We start from the raw sequence: 18,624 nt of genomic DNA, 5'->3' as shown, positions 1-18,624 counted from the left end.
ATGACAAGAGGTCAATGAGGTTATGAGCGAGACAGCCACCAGCTCCTCCTGAAGACTTGAGGTTTCATCCCCTGAATTGGCTGTGGCCCTGTCTATTCTGCACGCTCTCTCAGACAAACTGGAACACCAAGGACTGGAAGATAGTTAGGCATCAAGATGAGGAGTGTCCCAGTGGAAGTTAAAGAACCGGAGAAGGTAGATTTGTTGCCCTGAGTCGAATGAGTAGGAGGTACTGGGACAGACCAAACCTTTGTCCTAACCCAGTGCTGACAGCCAGACAGCCTGTTATGGAAACATTTTCTTAAAAGTGACTAAGGATTTTTGTTAACAGGCTTAAATAAATGAAAAAAGAACATATTTTGTTCTCCCCACCCAAATGCTGTAACACGTGAAGCTCCTCTAAAAACACACAGTATGGGAAAGAAAGACTCCTCGTAGTACTACTCCTCAGCTGTGTTCCCATAATGCACTGCAAGCTACAGCAGTGTTGTGGCTGTGAGCAGTGAATTTCTTCCCAAATATAACATTAAAACTGCACGAATAAAATAAAATTGAGTACTGTGTAACGAGATAATATCTTTTACCATCTATAAGGAAATAGATATTCACGTGCCCTTTTTTCACATCAAATAATGCAAGGGATTGTGGGTGATGTGTTTAACATCAATTATTTATTTATTTATTTATTTATTTATTTATTTAATATTTGAGAGTTTTCTATTTTCATTGGTAGGAGACCCAAATGTTTTTGGGGGAAACCAAGAATGGAAGTGAAGTGTACTTTATGAAAAGCTCACCAGACATACATGAATACAGAGTAAATATGTTACATTTAGTATTAAAGGTAACTGTAAATATTAAATACAAATGTAAATGTTAAATCTAAATCTAACTGTTACATGTAAATATTACATAAAAATGTAAATGTTTAACATGTCCTTTATTTGTATATTTACCATTTACTGTGGGTTTATCTTTAACATTTACAGGAATTTACATTATTTATAATAGGTGACTTTTTAAAACGCATTATGTTATTTTAAATGAATATCTAATTTTACATGCTAAATGTGTCAGAATGGCCTCAAACTTTCAAAAAGAGTTAGAAGAGATAAGAAAAAAGATGAAAGAAAAATGATAGAAAAATGTTTTACATTTTCTGCTACACCTCATGTCATGTTTAGTGTAAACCAAAATCTGGATTTAAATATTGCACCAGCTGAAAAGGGTGTGTGTGTGTGTGTGTGTGTGTGTCTTGGCTGAAGACTGCTTCTTTAAACATTTGTCATGCATCACAGTAAAACCTTGTAAACAGTTCCCCTGTTTAGTACCTCTCACAATGAAGGTTTGGAGACAAAAAGATTTCTGTGACCACTTTAGCCCCACTCTAGGAGCACACACACACACACACACACACACATGTACTCAGGGTGACAGAGATTCATCTACATTTCTTTTGTTTCAGAAATTTGCACATCAGAACAGTGTGTTTAACCCAAGCCTGACCACAGAAATGGCAAACACATTTTCCACTTGAATACTCTTTGGAATTTATTAGTTAAATAGCAGCGTATGGCTAAGGAGGAAAACATTTGGGTTCAGAACTGTATTGTATGTCAGGAAAAGACATATTACATTATTTTTCCAACATAATGCTTAATGTCTAATGCTCCATTTTAGGACCACTCTTATTTATTATTTATATGATTCCACTCGGCTCCATTATTCGTCACTATGGCCTACAATTTCAGTTGTATGCAGATGACACCCAGATTTATCTCAGCTCCAATCCCTCTTCCCTAATAAACTGCCTTTGTCATATTAAACACTGGATGTCAGCTGTTAATGACCTCTGTCTGACCATTGACGGCACTGACATATTTCTATCTGATCCAGTTCGTAAACTTGGCATTATATTGGACTCATAACTGAACTTTAATTCTCATATTTCATCTCTCACCAAAACTGCCTTCTTTCACCTTTGTAAGGGCTTCCTTTAGCTTTTGTGCTGCTGACACTGTGGTCCATACTTTCATTGCCTTATGTTTAGATTACTGCAATTCTCAGTTTATTGGTCTTCCATCACATTCCTTAAATAAGCTACAGTACGTACAAAACTCAGCAGCCTGGTTACTGACATTCACTAAAAAAATCTGCCCACAAAACCCGGGTTCTGTACCATTTGCACTGGCTTCTCTTAACTGCCCGTATTCACTTCAAACTTCTCATTTTAACATATAAAGCACTGCACGGACTTGCACCTGTCTATCTTTCTGAACTTCTCCATCTCTACCTACCGTCTCGCTCTCTCCATTCCTCTGATACTGGTCTACTCTCTATTCCTCGTACATCCATGTCTTCCATGGGTGACCGTTCTTTTAACTGCTCCAATCTCTGGAATCCCTTGCCTCAATACCTCCATGAATGTTCAACTCTTTCATAGTTTAAATCTAAACTTAAGACCCACTTATTCACACTACACTACCATACTGTCAGCCCTCGGTAAATCCTCAGTTCCACTTTCTTCTATCATTCCCTGTTCTATTTGCATTTTGAAGTTTTAGCTTTGTTTTTTTTCTATTAGGCAAGTTATCCTGTTTTCCTTTAGACTGGCTGTCATACCTATTAATTTCTTGTGTTTTTTTAGGCTGTTTCTTTATATTGTATTTTATGTGTTTTCGTTATGTTGTTTTATGTTTATAATATTTTATTGTGTAAAGTGACCTGGGGTCTGAGAAAGGCGCTATATAAAATAAACTCTTATTATTATTATTATTATTATTATTATTATTATTAACAACATACTAACTAAATGTTTCAAAGTCATATATCACTATTGGATACTATCAATGATGCCACAGTCATCTGTGGCCAGGAATCAAAGAAGCAAAATTGGTCGTGCTCTCTGGGTGGGAGGGAGGACATACTCTTTCTCCCCTATCAGTCACATTGACACTAGCTGATTCTGGGCGTCTGTGAGCTTATGTATGCAGAAGAGGGTAGTTAGTGCTTTTCTCCGAGTGTTTTGTGATGCCCTGTGACATAACATGAGAAAAGATGCAGTTGGCTGGCATCCTGTGTGTATGGGAAAGCTCGTGTTAGCCTTCACCCACTCTGGTTGATAGCTATTGTGTGATAAGGGAGAGCTGGTGGGTGGGAATTGGCAGTTGACCAAACCAGGGAGAAATTAAGGGAAAAAAATGATTGCAAACTAAATTTTATTATGCTATACAATATGCTCATAATGAACATAGTTTCAAAACCTTTAGTACTGTTTGGCTTTACTCTTCTATAGTTACTGTAGCTGTATTAATGCACTGAATTATAATCCCACTATCCGAATGTCACACAGAAGAGGATGGGTTCCTTTTTGAGTCTGGCTCTTCTCAAGGTTTCTTGGTTTCTTCCTCATTAGGGATCTAAATCGACATCCAGATCTCTGTAAAAGTTGCTTTGTGACAATGTATATTGTTAAAAGTGCTTTACAAATAAAATTGTGTATGTAATGTTTATTTAATACATTATTTTTTGCCCATTTTTAAAAATAATTTAAACTGTTTAATTCATCTCTTCTTTTGATTTTTATATAATAATGCAATACACACTTATCAAGGTAAAAAACATTTACCAAGGTAATAAAAAAAACCTGCATTCCTCAATAGTCATGCATATGCATTTCGATTCAGAATGACTGTAGATGTGTGTTTGTTGGCTGTTGTGTCGCTTGACTGCAGTGATTGTGTGACTGTGTTAAAGGCTTTGTCATGTGTGCACACAGTCCCTTTTACTGCAGAGGTGTACAAAGCAGTGGCAGCATCACTTTGCTCAGTTTACCTACCCTGTAAACACTTGGCTTCTGTTTGAGGATCTCACCAACCCACTGCAGGGGTGGTCCAACAGCAAAGAAGTAAAGGTGGGGTGAGAGAGGGAGACTCAAGTCTGAGGGAGAAACAGGAGTAGTGTAGTTCGAGTTGTAGTGGTGGTGAGAGGAAGATGAGGACAAGCTGTGTTTCAATTCTGGAGAAGGAGAACAACAAAAGATAGAAAAGCTGAAGAAGAGCCAAACATCAGGGCATACAGACCTCAAGTTCTTCATCTGACAGAAAGAGAGAGAGAGAGAGAGAGAGAGAGAGAGAGAGAACAGGTAGGTCATATAATGTCATTTATATCTGAACCAGCAGTTATGAAATCAGTTTTGCATTGTTAATGTAATTATTTTTACACATCAGATCCTGAAATTCAGCTTAGTTGAAGTAAAACTGCACGTAGGATAATTAATTTTAATAAAAATACTTCAATACTTTATATCAGTATAGTCTGTACATTAATTGTTTTACCTTTTAACCTTTTTTCCTCAATTTAGCTTCAGTTGTAGTCAATGTTTGTTTTTTTTAAAGGAAAATTATATTTTTATTAGATTTTTTAAATAGACTTGTATTACTATACACTATAAATCAGACAGAGATAGCAAAAGGCCCCAGCATTTACTTTTTTATGATCTTCTGGAGCTAGATATTTTAAACAGTCAGCATTTTCACACCTGTTCCCCATCCCTTTCTTACAGGAAAATCAGCTGAGATTTCTGGGGAAATAATCCAGATGGGATAAGTGTCTTGTCATTATATTGGCATTAAAAGCAAGTAGAGGGAGAATCTGACCATCCAAATTAATTCCCACTTTAGTACATACAGAAGAGAATCACTGGCAGTCACTGACAAGGTTCTCCATCAACAAGGCCAAACAACCTGGTTCTCCATGTCGGAGTCGGATTGGCCTCTTGCTTCTCCCACTCCCCTTCCCCAGTGTGACTACGGAGAATGGAGTGCCACTCGAGTGCTGATTCCAGCTATTTACCTCCTAGCCTTCATAGTTGGTACATTTGGAAATGCCTTAGTGCTCTGCGCATACCTGAACTGCCGTGGAAGATGGCTATGGAGGATTAGGTGCCACAACAAATCCGAACCTTCCTATAGACCTTCCTCCTCTTCACGTTCCATAACGGAGTCTTTAATTGTCAGTTTGGCCCTGGCTGACCTTGCTTTTGTCACTACTCTCCCTCTGTGGGCAGTCTACACGGCCCTGGACTATCACTGGCCGTTCGGCAGCTTCCTTTGCCGAGCGAGCAGCTACCTGGTGGCACTGAACATGTACGCCAGTGTGTTCTCTCTGGCTGGACTCAGTGTTGAGCGCTACTGTGTGATCAAACGGCGTAACCCCAGCAAGAACCTAGCGCCAGTTAGAGCCTGGTACATCGTAGGGTGTGTGTGGATGGCAGCCAGCGTCCTTGCACTTCCCGCTCTACTTCTACGAACTGTCCGAGAGGTGGAGGGACATTCTGATTGGCTGGATGATGGTGAACATAACAATAATAGTGGTCCACAGTGCTTGTGTGACATGGACTATTCTATTTTGGTCTCACAAGACCTTGATCCAGAATCACGAGAGCGAGCCGAGGTGATCTGGTCGGCACTACTAGGTTTGAAGTCTACCGTCTTGGGTTTCCTGCTTCCTCTTATTGTGCTGCTGCTTTGCTACTGCTCTCTGGTGAATTTCTTGTCCCGCCACTTTCGTCTTGGACCTCACCCCGATCGACAGCGCCAACGCAAGCTCCTGCGCATTGTTATTGCCCTCGTGCTAGCCTTCTTCCTCTGTTGGCTGCCCTTCCACGCCAATAAAACCCTGTCAGATTTGGTTGAACTTGATATTTTGCCCTATTCCTGCGGCTTTGACCGCTGGCTGGTTGCTGTCCACCCTTATGCAATCTGCCTAGCATACATCAACAGTTGCCTGAACCCACTGCTCTATGCCTGCTGTGACCCAGCCTTCCGTCAACGATGCAAATGTGCAGTCAAGCCTTTTTGGAGGAGACGCAAGGGAGAAAGAGATGACGCAGAAGACAGAGAGACAGGAACAAGGGATGAACTGGAAGAGGATAAAATAGTGAGAGATACAGGACACAGATCCAAAACAGGAACAGAATACTTTAAGTGCACCATATAGCATTTAATATGAATTTGAATATGAAACATTTTTATATGAATTACTGAAAGTATCATGAGGTGTAGATTGTTTGTGTAAGTGTGTTTACTGGTACTGAAAGTGTACGGTGACAATGTGGTCATTTCAGTTTTCCAGTTATGTTTTTCCCCATGAGTGGGTGCTAAGATTTCCTCTATAAGCTCTCAGAAACATGGACTGAACTGTAGGAAAGAAACACTGACCACAGTGGCTTTAAGGCAGAGGGAAAGTCTGGTACATAAATCTTTGTGCTGGAATTAATTGAGTAAATTCATAACACTATACCAAATAAGTATGTGAAAATAAAAAAGTACATCCTCCTGACACTTTGTAATGTAGTCTTGTAAATGTGAATATGAAATGTATATAAAACAGGAACAGATAATTGATACTTACAGTGCGTAAGTATTCAGACCTCTTCATGTTCTGATTTTGTCAGCTTATAATGAATTATTCTTCCCCCAATCAATCTGCAAACAAGTAGACCTCGACGTCAGCGGCATCTACGGGGATGCCCCTGCTACCATCAAGTCTAATCCTTCTTGTTACTAATTTGTATGTCTCAAATATACTTAAAATATCCCTTGACCATATTTGGATCAATTCCAAAATGTGATCAGTTCATCTGGTGGTAGCAGGGATAAGTCCATACAAATCCTATGTTTAACCACTTATTTTTTAGATATTGAACTAACAACAATTCCTACTGATGGACTGATAGACAGACTGTCGGCAAAAATTATAGATAGCCAAGAAATGTCACCATGTAAGTAACATCTCTGTATGACAAACAGGAAGGAAACTGTTTATGAAAACTATTTCAGACATTTGACTTTGACTCTGTTTGGATTAATAATCTAATCAGTTGCAGAAGTTATTATTACCCTTTCCCACATTGGTGCCTTAATTAATACAGTCCTGTCTTGGAGGTCTAGTGACAATACCTTACATCCCATGCATGAATGTCTCTGAAATATGTATCATTAGTGTTTATGCTTCTTTATCATAGTAGTGTTTGCAGATTGATAAAGAAAATAATTACATTAATGCAATGCTGAAACATACCAAAATAAGTTCTGAATATCTAAGCACACTGTATATATTATACCTTATGCTCAAAAGGTTAGAACACCAAATTTACACAAAACAATCATAAAGTACATTAATGAAAAAAAGTTTATTTTTTTAAATGGATATTGACAAATAGAACAGTAGACTGGAAAATGCTCCATACAGAGGTTGTAATAGTCAGATGAGTTCAAGATGAACTGAGCTGATCAGTTTTCATTTCACATTGGTAAATCCATGCTTTACCTCGAAACTCAACTGCCTCTGACACTCACACACACTATTTCACACATGCTTCACACACAGTCAGTTTCCAGGCTTAAGCATAGTACTGCAGGTTGGCCTTTTTCTTGGCTTGCACCTCCAGAATACCCTCCATGTAGTCTTCATGGTTCAGCTCGGTGGCCCCGCGGCGCAGAGCGATCATACCCTAAAAACACGGAGCACACACTTTTTAAAAAGTCTTACTACAACATATTAAACAGACTAAAAAATGTAACAGACAAAATGTCATTAACCCACACCTCCCCAAGGCCAATATAAGGGAAAAGAATTTTTTCTTAGCTTCCAAACTTTTTGTAAAGACATAAACTTGACTCTTCTCTGAATTTACCAGAATTACAGAATATTCTTGCTGAAATCCAATCAAGGAGTTGTGGAGTAACTATAGAGAAACCTTATGCAGGATTTAATTCATGTTATGTGCTACACTGAAAATAGGACTCCATCATATGGATGATGGATATTGTGATGAGGAGTGATAAATTAAGACAAATAAATCCATAAATATTTTTTATTCGAATGTGAATTTTTTTTATTTCTGCCTTGCCAAGAGACAGGCCAAATCCCTTAAGACTTGCTATTCGCTAGTTATGTGCTCTACCTATACGCTATGACAGAATTGCTTTGTACATCCTAAATAGTGCACTGTGTTACTGTATAAATAAGTATGCCAAATCAAACACTCAGAATGACTGCTACGACATTTAGTAATTTCACAACTTAAGTGTTAGGAGTTAAAATCTGGCATTATATGTGATAGACAGCATACAGAATTAAAATTAAAGCTAATATTCAATAAATTAGTTTTACAGGTAGATTGCGGGGTGTTAATTATTAAGCTGATAGCCCCTCATTCCCCCTTCCTTCTTGTTTACATGTAAATATTTCTACTCTTTCACTCCTACTGAAATTCTTTTGGTGGGACAGATTAGTGATGCCATTATTACCAACTTTTGCAATAATGGTAAACATTTGACTAATGATAAGGCCCTAACTGGAAGGAGAGAAAAAAATAAATACTCACCGCCTCCACACAGACAGCTTTACACTGAGCACCGTTAAAGTCATCAGTGCAGCGAGCCAACTCCTCATAGTTCACATCAGGACTAAACAAACAGAGAGTGTGTGAGAAAAGACAGAAAAAGTGAAAAAAAGAGAGATTTCTGTGGAGGACGTACATTTATTAGACATGCATGCTGCAAAGATACAGCAATTCATTGTGAGAAAAAGAACCATTTGAAAGATGATGGAGTCTACATGAGTGAAAATGGGCGAAGCGGATAAAAAAAATAAAAGGTTCTTTATATTGCTTTGAGGAGTGGCCAATTTAAAACTGCTAACTGTAACTATTCACAGCCAAAATCTGCATCAGATATATTAAGGGCGTACGGTATGACAATATAAAACATTTCAAACTTGTGTTTAAGAAAACAACCAAATAACTGACACAAAAATGAATTATCACGATTATCAAAACAGTACTCGAGTCTGTCAGATTACTCCTGAACAGAAACACTTATCAATCACACACATTCTTCCCTGTAAAATATCACTGTTTAACTGTTGGTATTGCAGTGGTCCATAATAAAAACTTTTATATCTAAAACCTTTTTATGAGGCTATAAACATGGTCCCAGAGCATCATTCTGAGTTAATAAGCCACAGAGGAAGCAGGTACCTGACGTTCATCTTGCGCGAGTGGATCTGCATTATACGAGCACGAGCCTCTTCGTTAGGCATGGGGAACTCAATCTTACGGTCCAGCCGGCCTGAGCGCAGCAGCGCAGGGTCCAGAATGTCCACTCTGTTAGTAGCAGCAATCACCTGCAACAAAGAATGTATCACAATTCAAATTTTCACATAGAATATTGTATGATGTCAATTGTTTATTTGTGCCTAAAGGAGCCTAGATAGAAATGCAAGTAATGTTTAAATAAAATGAAATAAAATTGAAATAAAATCCTTAAGGTGTAAGAGTAGGATCCATTTAAAGTTTACATTGAGTGCTGTACTAGTACATGCATAAAATGAATCTGATATTACTATGTCACTAATGTCATAACTATGAGTAACAGCATAACATTAGTAACCAGTCGAGTACTAGGAAAACAGACTAATGATACACTTTAACATCGATTGATTCGATTAGGAATTATTGGTTGATTATGATTTGTTGATGGTGACAGAGATGGATATCAAGGCAGCTACAGTATAACATGATAACATGCACTTTTCTTTTTTCTGTCTCTTGGTGATAAACAATATCAAAAATGAAAAAAGAACTGCATGAGTGAATGTCCTTTAGAACAAACACACATTCATCTTTAGGATTTAACGAGCACACCCTTCATCTCTAGGATTTAACGAGCTCGGTTTGTACCTTGACTTGCATGTTAGGCTGGAAACCATCAAGTTGGTTTAGCAGCTCCAGCATTGTCCTCTGCACCTCTCTGTCTCCGGCCTTCTCACTGTCAAAGCGCTTGGTACCGATGGCGTCCAGCTCATCGATGAAGATGATCGAAGGGGCTTTTTCTTTAGCCAGAGCAAATGCATCACGCACCAGCTTCGCGCCATCTCCTATGAACATCTGCACCAGCTGAGGGCCTGCTAGCTTTAGGAATGTTGCCTGACAGATACAACAGGTCAGGAAGAGAAGAGCAAAGGGGGCACAATGAGATGAATTTTTAATGTTTGTTAAGTGAGTTTGCTTTTCATTCCTTATAAAACTAGAATAAGGTAACGTTAATCCAGGATATGCATGTGTTTGATACCCTATAACTGCACACAATATGTATGTTTTTGTAGATGGTGATCATTACACATCCCTATCGGAAAATCTATAGACCAACTAGTTTGACCTTTTGCAGATAAATAAATAATTCAAATTTCATTGTGTGAAACTGCTGCTTCTTTCAGTAATACACTATAATGTAATTTTAGTCAAGAAAATAAACTTAGGCTGCAACTAACAAATAATCTGAATAACTTTTTTTTTTTAGATTAGTTACTTTGGTTTGTGCAGCACAAGCTCTGGCCAGCAGGGTTTTGCCAGTTCCCGGTGGTCCGTACATCAGAACACCTTTTGGTGGCTGGATCCCCAAATTCTCAAACTTTTCCTTATGGTTCATGGGTAAGACGATTGCTTCCACCAACTGAATAACAACACACACACAGAGGACATTATAATCAAAAACTAGATCTCAGTCACAAAAACAGAACTGTACTGAAATACATAAATGCAATCTTTAGTGACAGTGATAAACGTATAAACTCTGGTACCTCTTGGATCTGCTTGTCGAGGCCTCCAATGTCACTGTACTGCTCAGTGGGCCTCTCATCCACCTCCATGGCCTTCACTCTAGAGTCATACTCAGTGGGCAGAGTCTCCAGAATCAGATACGAGTCCTTATTAACACCCTGAACACAAACACAGACAGACAAACAGGTTTGTCTACAGGGAAAACAAAACCTCCATCTTTCTTTAACCAAACCCTCCATCTTTCCTTAACCAAAATGCATTATGAAATGAGCTAATGAAAATGTTTACAAACCACAAGATCCCCAGGTTTCAGTTTCTCAGCATCAACCAAGCCAATGACAGGCAGGAAATATGTCTGCAGAAATGATGCATTACAACAAAAAACATTAGTACCCCTCCAAACAGTAAAAAAAAAAGAGAAACATTCACAGTGTTATTCTTGTAAATGGACTAGTCATATGACCATAAAAACATGAAAAGTTAAATACGATATGTCAGACCCACCTGTCGTGTGGATGTTTTGATGACTGCACACTTCCCCTTTCTCTGTGAGTCCAAATCGATGTTTGCGCCGTCCTCCTCCTGATCATTGGGGTCCACATCCAGTAGCTGCAAATCACACAGACATCAGACTGAAACATACCGACACATCATACAAGACAGAAACTGCAGTGAAGACCACAAACCCAGCCACTGTTTCTTAAAATTAACTGCTGCATATTTAACACTGGGTTACAGTAAAACTCACATTTATTGCCCATGTGAATGACAACAGAAAGATGTACCTACATGATCCTAGTGCAAAAACTTTAATCACAAAAATGTCAGACTAATTAAGAGAGTAGAAAACACCACAATAAGCCCCTTTAAAGTTTGGTCTAAATTTGGGCACTAACTAATTTAATGTGATTTCTTTATTGAGTTATTTATTTTGTTCAAAGTCTGATGGCTGGAATGGATAAATGCTAAAAAGAAAAAAAAAATTTCACTACTAACTGCACACCAGGAGTTAACAAATCTGATGTCCTGGAATATGATATCCTGAAAATTAATTTGCAAATTTCAAGTAGTATTTTACTACTTGTACAAAAACACACACACACACACACACACACACACAGGGGATTTGATCTTTTTGTTTCCTTTGGTTTTTAGGCACAAAGATGTGCAAAGACACTTTTCTTCGAAGATTTTATACTACATTTTCCCTTTAATTTCCACCATCATCTTGTGAGTTTTTAAATTAATATCATGATGTTTTTAGACTAGGTTCTTCTACCATGAACGCTTTAGATGGTAACACTCCTAACACAGAACAACTCTGCTTACCTCTATGACATTAGAGACGAGATACGGCAGAGTTTTATTCACTTTAATCTTCTCTGTGTTTTCTTTGATTTTGTCTTTCATCGCCTGTAGCTCATGAGTGACCCGCAGCACCTCACTCTTCATGATCTGTAACCAACACAGCACGCAGGTTAAAGGTAGACCACAAGGTGTGAACTTCTTTCATCAGAGAAGTCAGAATCGCAACTCATTTAGTGTGATGAGGATTCCAGTCACTTACTTTTATTTCACTGTCCAGCAGTCTGGTTCGCTGAACTATTTCCTCAGTAGACATCTTTAGGACCTCCTCACCGATCCCATCCTGTGAAATGCAAAACAGCTTTGTATTTTCAGAATAACAGCAAAATCTTGTTACACTGAGGTCTCAAACCAAATCTTGGTTTATAACAGGCAGGAGTACAGCTATATGCTTCACAGGGGCACAGGGGAGCAGTTTAATGCAGGTAGCTGACTGTTCTGCAGGATCTGAGCTATAAAGCTAGAATAAGTTACCAAACTTATCTTACAGTTTATAGCTAGCTTCTGAAGGAAAACGTTAAGTGTATGCTTAATTCCTACAAATATGTGATTCCCTAATATTTAGCTAACACATGACTACTTGAGTATGAGGCAGCTAGCTACCTAGCCTGCTAACAAAAAGTGCTAACTAGCTATTATTATGCTAGTCACCACAAAGCCAGCTCAGCAAGAGGTCGGCTCTAATCATTATTTAACTCAAAGTGTTTATCCAACATGAAACCAAACGCTATATTTGTAGTTTAGTATTTGGAGAGGAGTATAGTTAGTGTTCCAAACGAGCCAAATAATGAACCGAGACTGAAAATTCACTGTGTCATGCTACAGCACTCCTCATAGCGGCACCCTGAGGAATTAGCCAGGCAGCTAAATACCGGTTTATTGCGATTAACCATCAGAAACCACGTGTCCATATTTTACCCATGTTTTGAAACAGGCAGCTGTAATAAAACGAGACAGAACACGAGAGATTAAAGGAAATAAAAACAAACCTCCACTTCATCCCAAACTGATCTGTCATTCAAAGACGCCATCTTGCAGCGCTTGACTTTTCTTCTTTGCTAATTTCTGTATATGAGCAAACAGAGGCGAGCAGCGCCGCCGCCCCCTTTCGGCTTGGCGGAAAAACTGCAGGGCAAAAATACCTCTGACCTCTGAGTGTTATGGGTCGTCAGGTACCTACATTATAACTTTAGGTGAAGTCAGATGAATTTAAAGCGTCTTAGTGTGATGTCGCACTCATGTTTCAGCTCAAAGAACCAAACAGTTTTGTAAGATCTTTATTTTGTGTTAGTTTTACTCAAGGGACAGTCACATGAAAGGTGCACATTCCATGGTGACTGTTATCAGAGTGAAGCAGAAGGAGTTGGTCCATTATAGGATGTTTAGGCCTAAATTTCATGAATATTTCTATGCTTATATGTAGGTTTTCTAGGCAATAATACAACTTGTTAAAGATGATGATTATCAAGGTATTGTCTGTAAGATTATAAATCCTCTGTGAAATGTAAAATGTACAGTTAGTAACTGACGAGGGGTTACGATTGGTCAGTTTGAAAATGAAGGAGGAGACTAAACTATAAAAGAACAGACAAAATGTTTGGGAAGAAAGAAAGGGTGTTTGTTGTACTAGTAGCCAACTGTGTACCCTAATTTTGTTATGTATTGAGTTGTATTTTGAACAGTTTCTTTTGTTAGTTTGTTACTTTTTTTTTTTCCTTTTTCCTTTTGTGTTTGGGGTATTTTTTACTAGTGAAATTTTGATTTACAATGGACATTTTGCTGTGGTCCTTCTTGCACCTCTTTGGAATTTGTGGCATATAGAATTAAAAACAAACTTTCCATGGACATTTCTGGAGTTTTTGCTGCTTGTTTAGCCACTGCACCGACCACCCTACAACAAATGGTTTCAGAAGTAGGATGTGAAGTCTTTGTGGAGTAACTGGCAGTAGAAGAGGAAAGTGACAAACCTCAAGATGACCACTCTTTATATTTTCATAACTATTTGCATAAGTGAGTGTCATGAGTGTCCTGAGCTCATTCATCTTCACTATAACCTGGTGCCTATCCTGGAAACACTGGACGTGAGGCGGGAACACACCTCATTCACACACATTCACATCTAGGGCAATTTTTGCATAGCCAATCCACCCACTGACATATTTGGGAGGAAACTGTAGAACCTGGAGGAAACCCACATGGACATGGAGAGAACATGCACAGAAACAGCTCACAGACAGTAACCCCGAGCTCAAGATCAAACTTTCAGCCCTGGAGCTGTGAGATGGCAATGCATCATCATGCCGTCCCATGAACCGACATGATGAATTTTTCTTTAAAATGATAAGACTGACATATTAATACCAAGCAAATGACTGCATCAAGAAGTGTTTCCTTATATCTTCATCCCATGTTTATAAAAATCCTGAAATGAATAGAATAAATAGATATTAAATCCTTTCCAATATATATTTTCTAAAAATATTATTTAAACTTTATTTTGCAATTAGGTTGAGGGTGTGACCCTGACCAAAATAAAGTGGTTATTAAGGAGGGAAGAATGAACAAAGGTGGCATTTTAGTTGTTTTATATTAGTACCCTTTAGTTAACATGGTACATAAAATTGTGCAGCTGAGATAGTATTTGGACAGTGACACAATTTTCGAAGTTTTGCCTCTGTACACCACCACAATGGACTTGAAGTGAAGCAATCAAGATGTGATTGAAGTGTAGACTTTCAGCTATAAAAGACTATTACAAATACGCATACCTGGTTAGTTCATTTTGTAGTTACATTTAAACTTCTGTAACTCATGGTTAGCATATTGTAAATAAACAGACAGATAGAATTCATAATTTATTTGACTTATCGTGTTTAGAATGGTTTTCCTAGTCTTCAGTGGTGCCGTGTTTGTTCTCTGCATCTTTGGTGTTATCTGTAACTTCTGTGTTATGATCCAAGCTGAAGCAGCAGCATTAGGTTGTCTTTTAAAATGCCTGCAGCCTGCATATTCACTCCATGGTCATGAATAGTATTTGTGAAGTATAATGAAATTAAAATGCCTTTTGTGTTTTTTTTAACTGTCAATATAATAAGTGATAAAATGGAATAGTCCTTTTAGGGAGTAGTTAACAGAATACAAGGGGTTCTGAGGGGAGTGTAAGAGCAGGTAGCAAGTGCCCATCCACAGACCCATTGGGTATATACTTATTATCTCCCTGTTGTTGTCCCTGTCATTTTGGGAGACCATATTTTTTTCACTGTTAGCAGTTTATTTTTATAGTTTGCAGGGGTCAATAAACCATCTTTTCACCAATGTGCTACTTGCGACTGCACCATCTTTTCAAGTTTTTATAATCTGTGTCATAGGCTGGTGATACTGTGGACCCACATAAGATGATTACCCATTCCAAGCAAAGTGCTGGTGCACATGCAAGTAAGGCATGGCCCAGGAAGATAGATAAACAAACAAATGAGCAGGAAGACATCTGGGATGAGGTAATGGAGGAGCTGATGGGACGGTCAAAGCAGAGGAGTAAGTAGGAGGAACTGTTGACCCTGTTTAGAGAATTCATGATAGCACAGAGAGGGAGAGGGAGAGGGAGAGAGAGAGAGGAGGGGCTGATGATGAGATCAGGAGCTGGAAAGACCGATAATAGCACCACTCCACCCTCTGCAGGTGGGAGCTACACCCCACAGCCTCCAGAGCATTGTTGATGGCAGTGCAGGTATGGGGTACCAACACCTGGAACAATGGTGAACAACCCAATCCTCAAGACACCTCTCCATCTTAGATGAAGGAGGACCATCAGAGTCATCTTATCCTTAATGGGGGGAAGCCAAATATGACACCCTTTGAAGCTGGGGAGGATGTTGGCTCCAGAATCTGTGACAAATACTATCTTTCTGCCCATTTCTGTTGCATCAGTGCCAAATACTCTGAGATTCTGCAGCAGGTGCCCTCGAATGTTTTCACCCGTCTTTGAGGTGCTTGGGTCGAAAGGGTCAGCAAAAAACACTCTTGAATGTAGTGCGGATTGGCCATTAATGTAATGAATAGTTGCTAACAGAAAGGACACTTTGTGATAGGTTTCTGTCCATATGTCTGCAGTAATTGTGCATCTGAACTACTATTGCTGAGATTTCATCAACTACATTTCAACGAACATTTTCCAGACACAGTATAATATGATCGAATGTCTTGGCAAACAAATTCAACACATTTTTCTGTGGTCTCTTTTTTTGACCTGCTCTGGCACTGGCTTGGACTTTGTAAATGTCAGTTTAGTTTGTCCCTGTGTGATGAGGCATGAGTGTCACCTTAAACCAGAGTTTCCAGTCTTGTGGCTGCTGCTCAACGGTACAACTTTTAGACATTTATTACATTGTGCAAATGGTAGTTTATTTCTACCTGCCTCTATAATGTGTGAAAATGATACCTATACATCTGACTTGCCTGATGTTGGCTTCTTAGCACTAAACTGACCATTTTCCAATCCAAGTTCAACATCCTTTGATGACAGCATATCCATGTGCTGCATGCACAGACGATTGCTTTCAGCATCATACTTTCCATTTGTTAAAAAATTTAAATTTAATCCCACGCCACAAGAAATCTGATCAGGTCCCGCGGTTCCCATGAGAGAGCTGTGGGAATGCAGACCTCTACATCCAGACAACACTACTGGCCTGCTTAAAGGGTGATGATGTTATCTGGATATGACAGGTGGAAGACTTCTATATCAACCACAACATGGACCAGTGGAATGGGCTCCCCCTCCTCATCACCCCTGACCAACAACTCGAATAACCAGTTCACATCTCTACCCACTGGACGAGCATAATCTTCACGCTGTGAGACTGCATGAGGGCGATAGTAGTGGATACTAGTGGATAGTGAATAGCTGAGACCAGTTCAAAGGTATATTTTTACCAAGCTTTTTTAAATGTCATTAGTATTTCTGATGTAATCCCTTTTATTTCTTTTAGTTTATTTATCAAGTTTTAAATAGAGGTAATTGTGCACTTTGTCTTGATCTTCAACAGAACTTCCTATTTGCATTCCCCAATATTCCTCTTTTTTGCTTGTCTCTCCACCAATGTCAAAACTTCCTCACTAAAAAATGAAGGGGACATCCCACATTTAACTATGTATGAGGTCATTTGCATTACAGAACTCATTTTGATGACAACACATTAATATTTTAAACTTAATGCCATTCTACTTAAAATATCAGACATATTAGTCAATGTGTACCATAGAATGTATTTGGAGTGTTTTATTTCTTAACCAGTTACACTGAGTTAAAATGTTCATTCATATTAACATCACTATTCCTAATTTTATTACTGCTGTTAGTACTATCAAAATTAATGTGGGTGTAAATCTTTGGGGTTGGAGGAAAACCTTTCTGATATAGTATGAATTCATTTATATTGGGACATTTAAACTTAGCAGCATTTCTTTTCTGGCCTGTGAAAACAAAGTGAAAGTTTACTGGATGTGACTGAGCCCTGGCAGTGGAAGTGCCTGATAGAAATAACATGACTTATTTCATGTGACATCATATAAGGGGGTGTGGTCAGTATCAAACAGGAAGCTGACCCCAAAGATCTTCAGAGAAGTAAAAATGACATGCTTTGACTTTTTTGTTTCATATGGTTATAAAATTTCCATGAATAATTTATTGTACATATTTATGATGCAGATATACATAGATGTACTACTGCAAACAAAATAAGCTTAATGTTAGTTCAATGCCGTCTTCGCTGTCAAAACCCAGGGCTCAAACTATTAATTGTTAAAATAATCAATCTAACACACTTGTGCAAGAAGAAACACCTATCAGTCACATGTTCCAATATTTTTGATCAATTGAAAAATGGGTGGGTTCAAACAAAAGATGCCATGTTCTAAGTTGTTTAACACATCTAGATGTAAATATCAGGCAACAAAAGTTGAAATTCTGATCTATCATCTCATATTCATCTTTTGATCTTTAACCCAATAATAAAGCAAATAAAGTAGAATTGACCTTGCTGTTCCAATACCTTGCACCCAACCCAGACACTACCAAACTGAGTGCTCGGACAAGAAGGCCAATTGTCAGAGAAGTGTCCAGGAATCCAGCTACAACACTGAAGCACTGAGCTCACTGGCTGAAATAGGAGAACCTGTACAGACCTCAACAATATAATCAGCTCTTCACAGATGCAGCCTCTGTGGGAGAGCGGGCAGAGGGAAGCCACTTCTGAGAAAGGCCATGTTACAAACTCTAAGAGCTTTTGTCAAAAGATTTTGTGGTCTGATGAAACTATAGTTGAGCCATTTGTTCTAAAAGCAAGACCAGATTTGCTGCAGACCAATACCCAGGTAACACCATGCTTGTGGTCAAGCACGGTGGTGGTAGCATCATGCTCCAGGGTTGCTTTCAGCAGGAGAAACTGGAAAGCTTGTTGCCATCACAGGCAAAATGGATAGAGCCAAACCCAAGCAAATTGTTGAGGAGAACCTGTTTCAGTCAGCCAGACATCTGCGTTCAGGGCAGAAATCCGTGTTCCAACAGGACAATGAGCCAAAGCACAGGGCAAAATTACAAACGAATGGCTTGGGAAAAAATAAGTCATATGTTT

The 18,624-nt window shown here is 38.7% G+C and overlaps 2 protein-coding genes across 2 annotated transcripts; one reads left to right on the top strand and one right to left on the bottom strand.

Annotated features, from left to right (window-relative positions):
• The first annotated feature begins 3,610 nt into the window (after nt 1-3,610).
• aplnr2 (apelin receptor 2) lies at nt 3,611-6,442 on the top strand. The gene is made up of 2 exons (XM_026946784.3): nt 3,611-4,144; nt 4,565-6,442. The coding sequence occupies exon 2, from the start codon at nt 4,756-4,758 to the stop codon at nt 5,998-6,000; it is 1,245 nt and encodes a 414-aa protein (XP_026802585.3). The 5' UTR covers nt 3,611-4,144; nt 4,565-4,755; the 3' UTR covers nt 6,001-6,442.
• Nucleotides 6,443-7,176: 734 nt separating this feature from the next.
• psmc3 (proteasome 26S subunit, ATPase 3) lies at nt 7,177-13,103 on the bottom strand. Its single transcript, XM_026946672.3, has 11 exons — nt 12,982-13,103; nt 12,195-12,275; nt 11,957-12,082; nt 11,132-11,236; nt 10,920-10,982; nt 10,648-10,785; nt 10,377-10,520; nt 9,749-9,994; nt 9,047-9,192; nt 8,393-8,474; nt 7,177-7,516 (listed from the first exon to the last, which is right to left on the bottom strand). Exons 1-11 carry the CDS (start codon nt 13,021-13,023, stop codon nt 7,406-7,408), a joined length of 1,284 nt encoding a protein of 427 aa, XP_026802473.1. The 5' UTR covers nt 13,024-13,103; the 3' UTR covers nt 7,177-7,405.
• Between the last annotated feature and the right edge of the window lie 5,521 nt (nt 13,104-18,624).

The sequence above is a fragment of the Pangasianodon hypophthalmus genome, chromosome 25, assembly GCF_027358585.1.
Source record: "Pangasianodon hypophthalmus isolate fPanHyp1 chromosome 25, fPanHyp1.pri, whole genome shotgun sequence".
Lineage (NCBI taxonomy): Eukaryota > Metazoa > Chordata > Actinopteri > Siluriformes > Pangasiidae > Pangasianodon > Pangasianodon hypophthalmus.
Note: the sequence above shows the minus strand (reverse complement) of the source record. Positions and strands in the feature narration are given on the sequence as shown.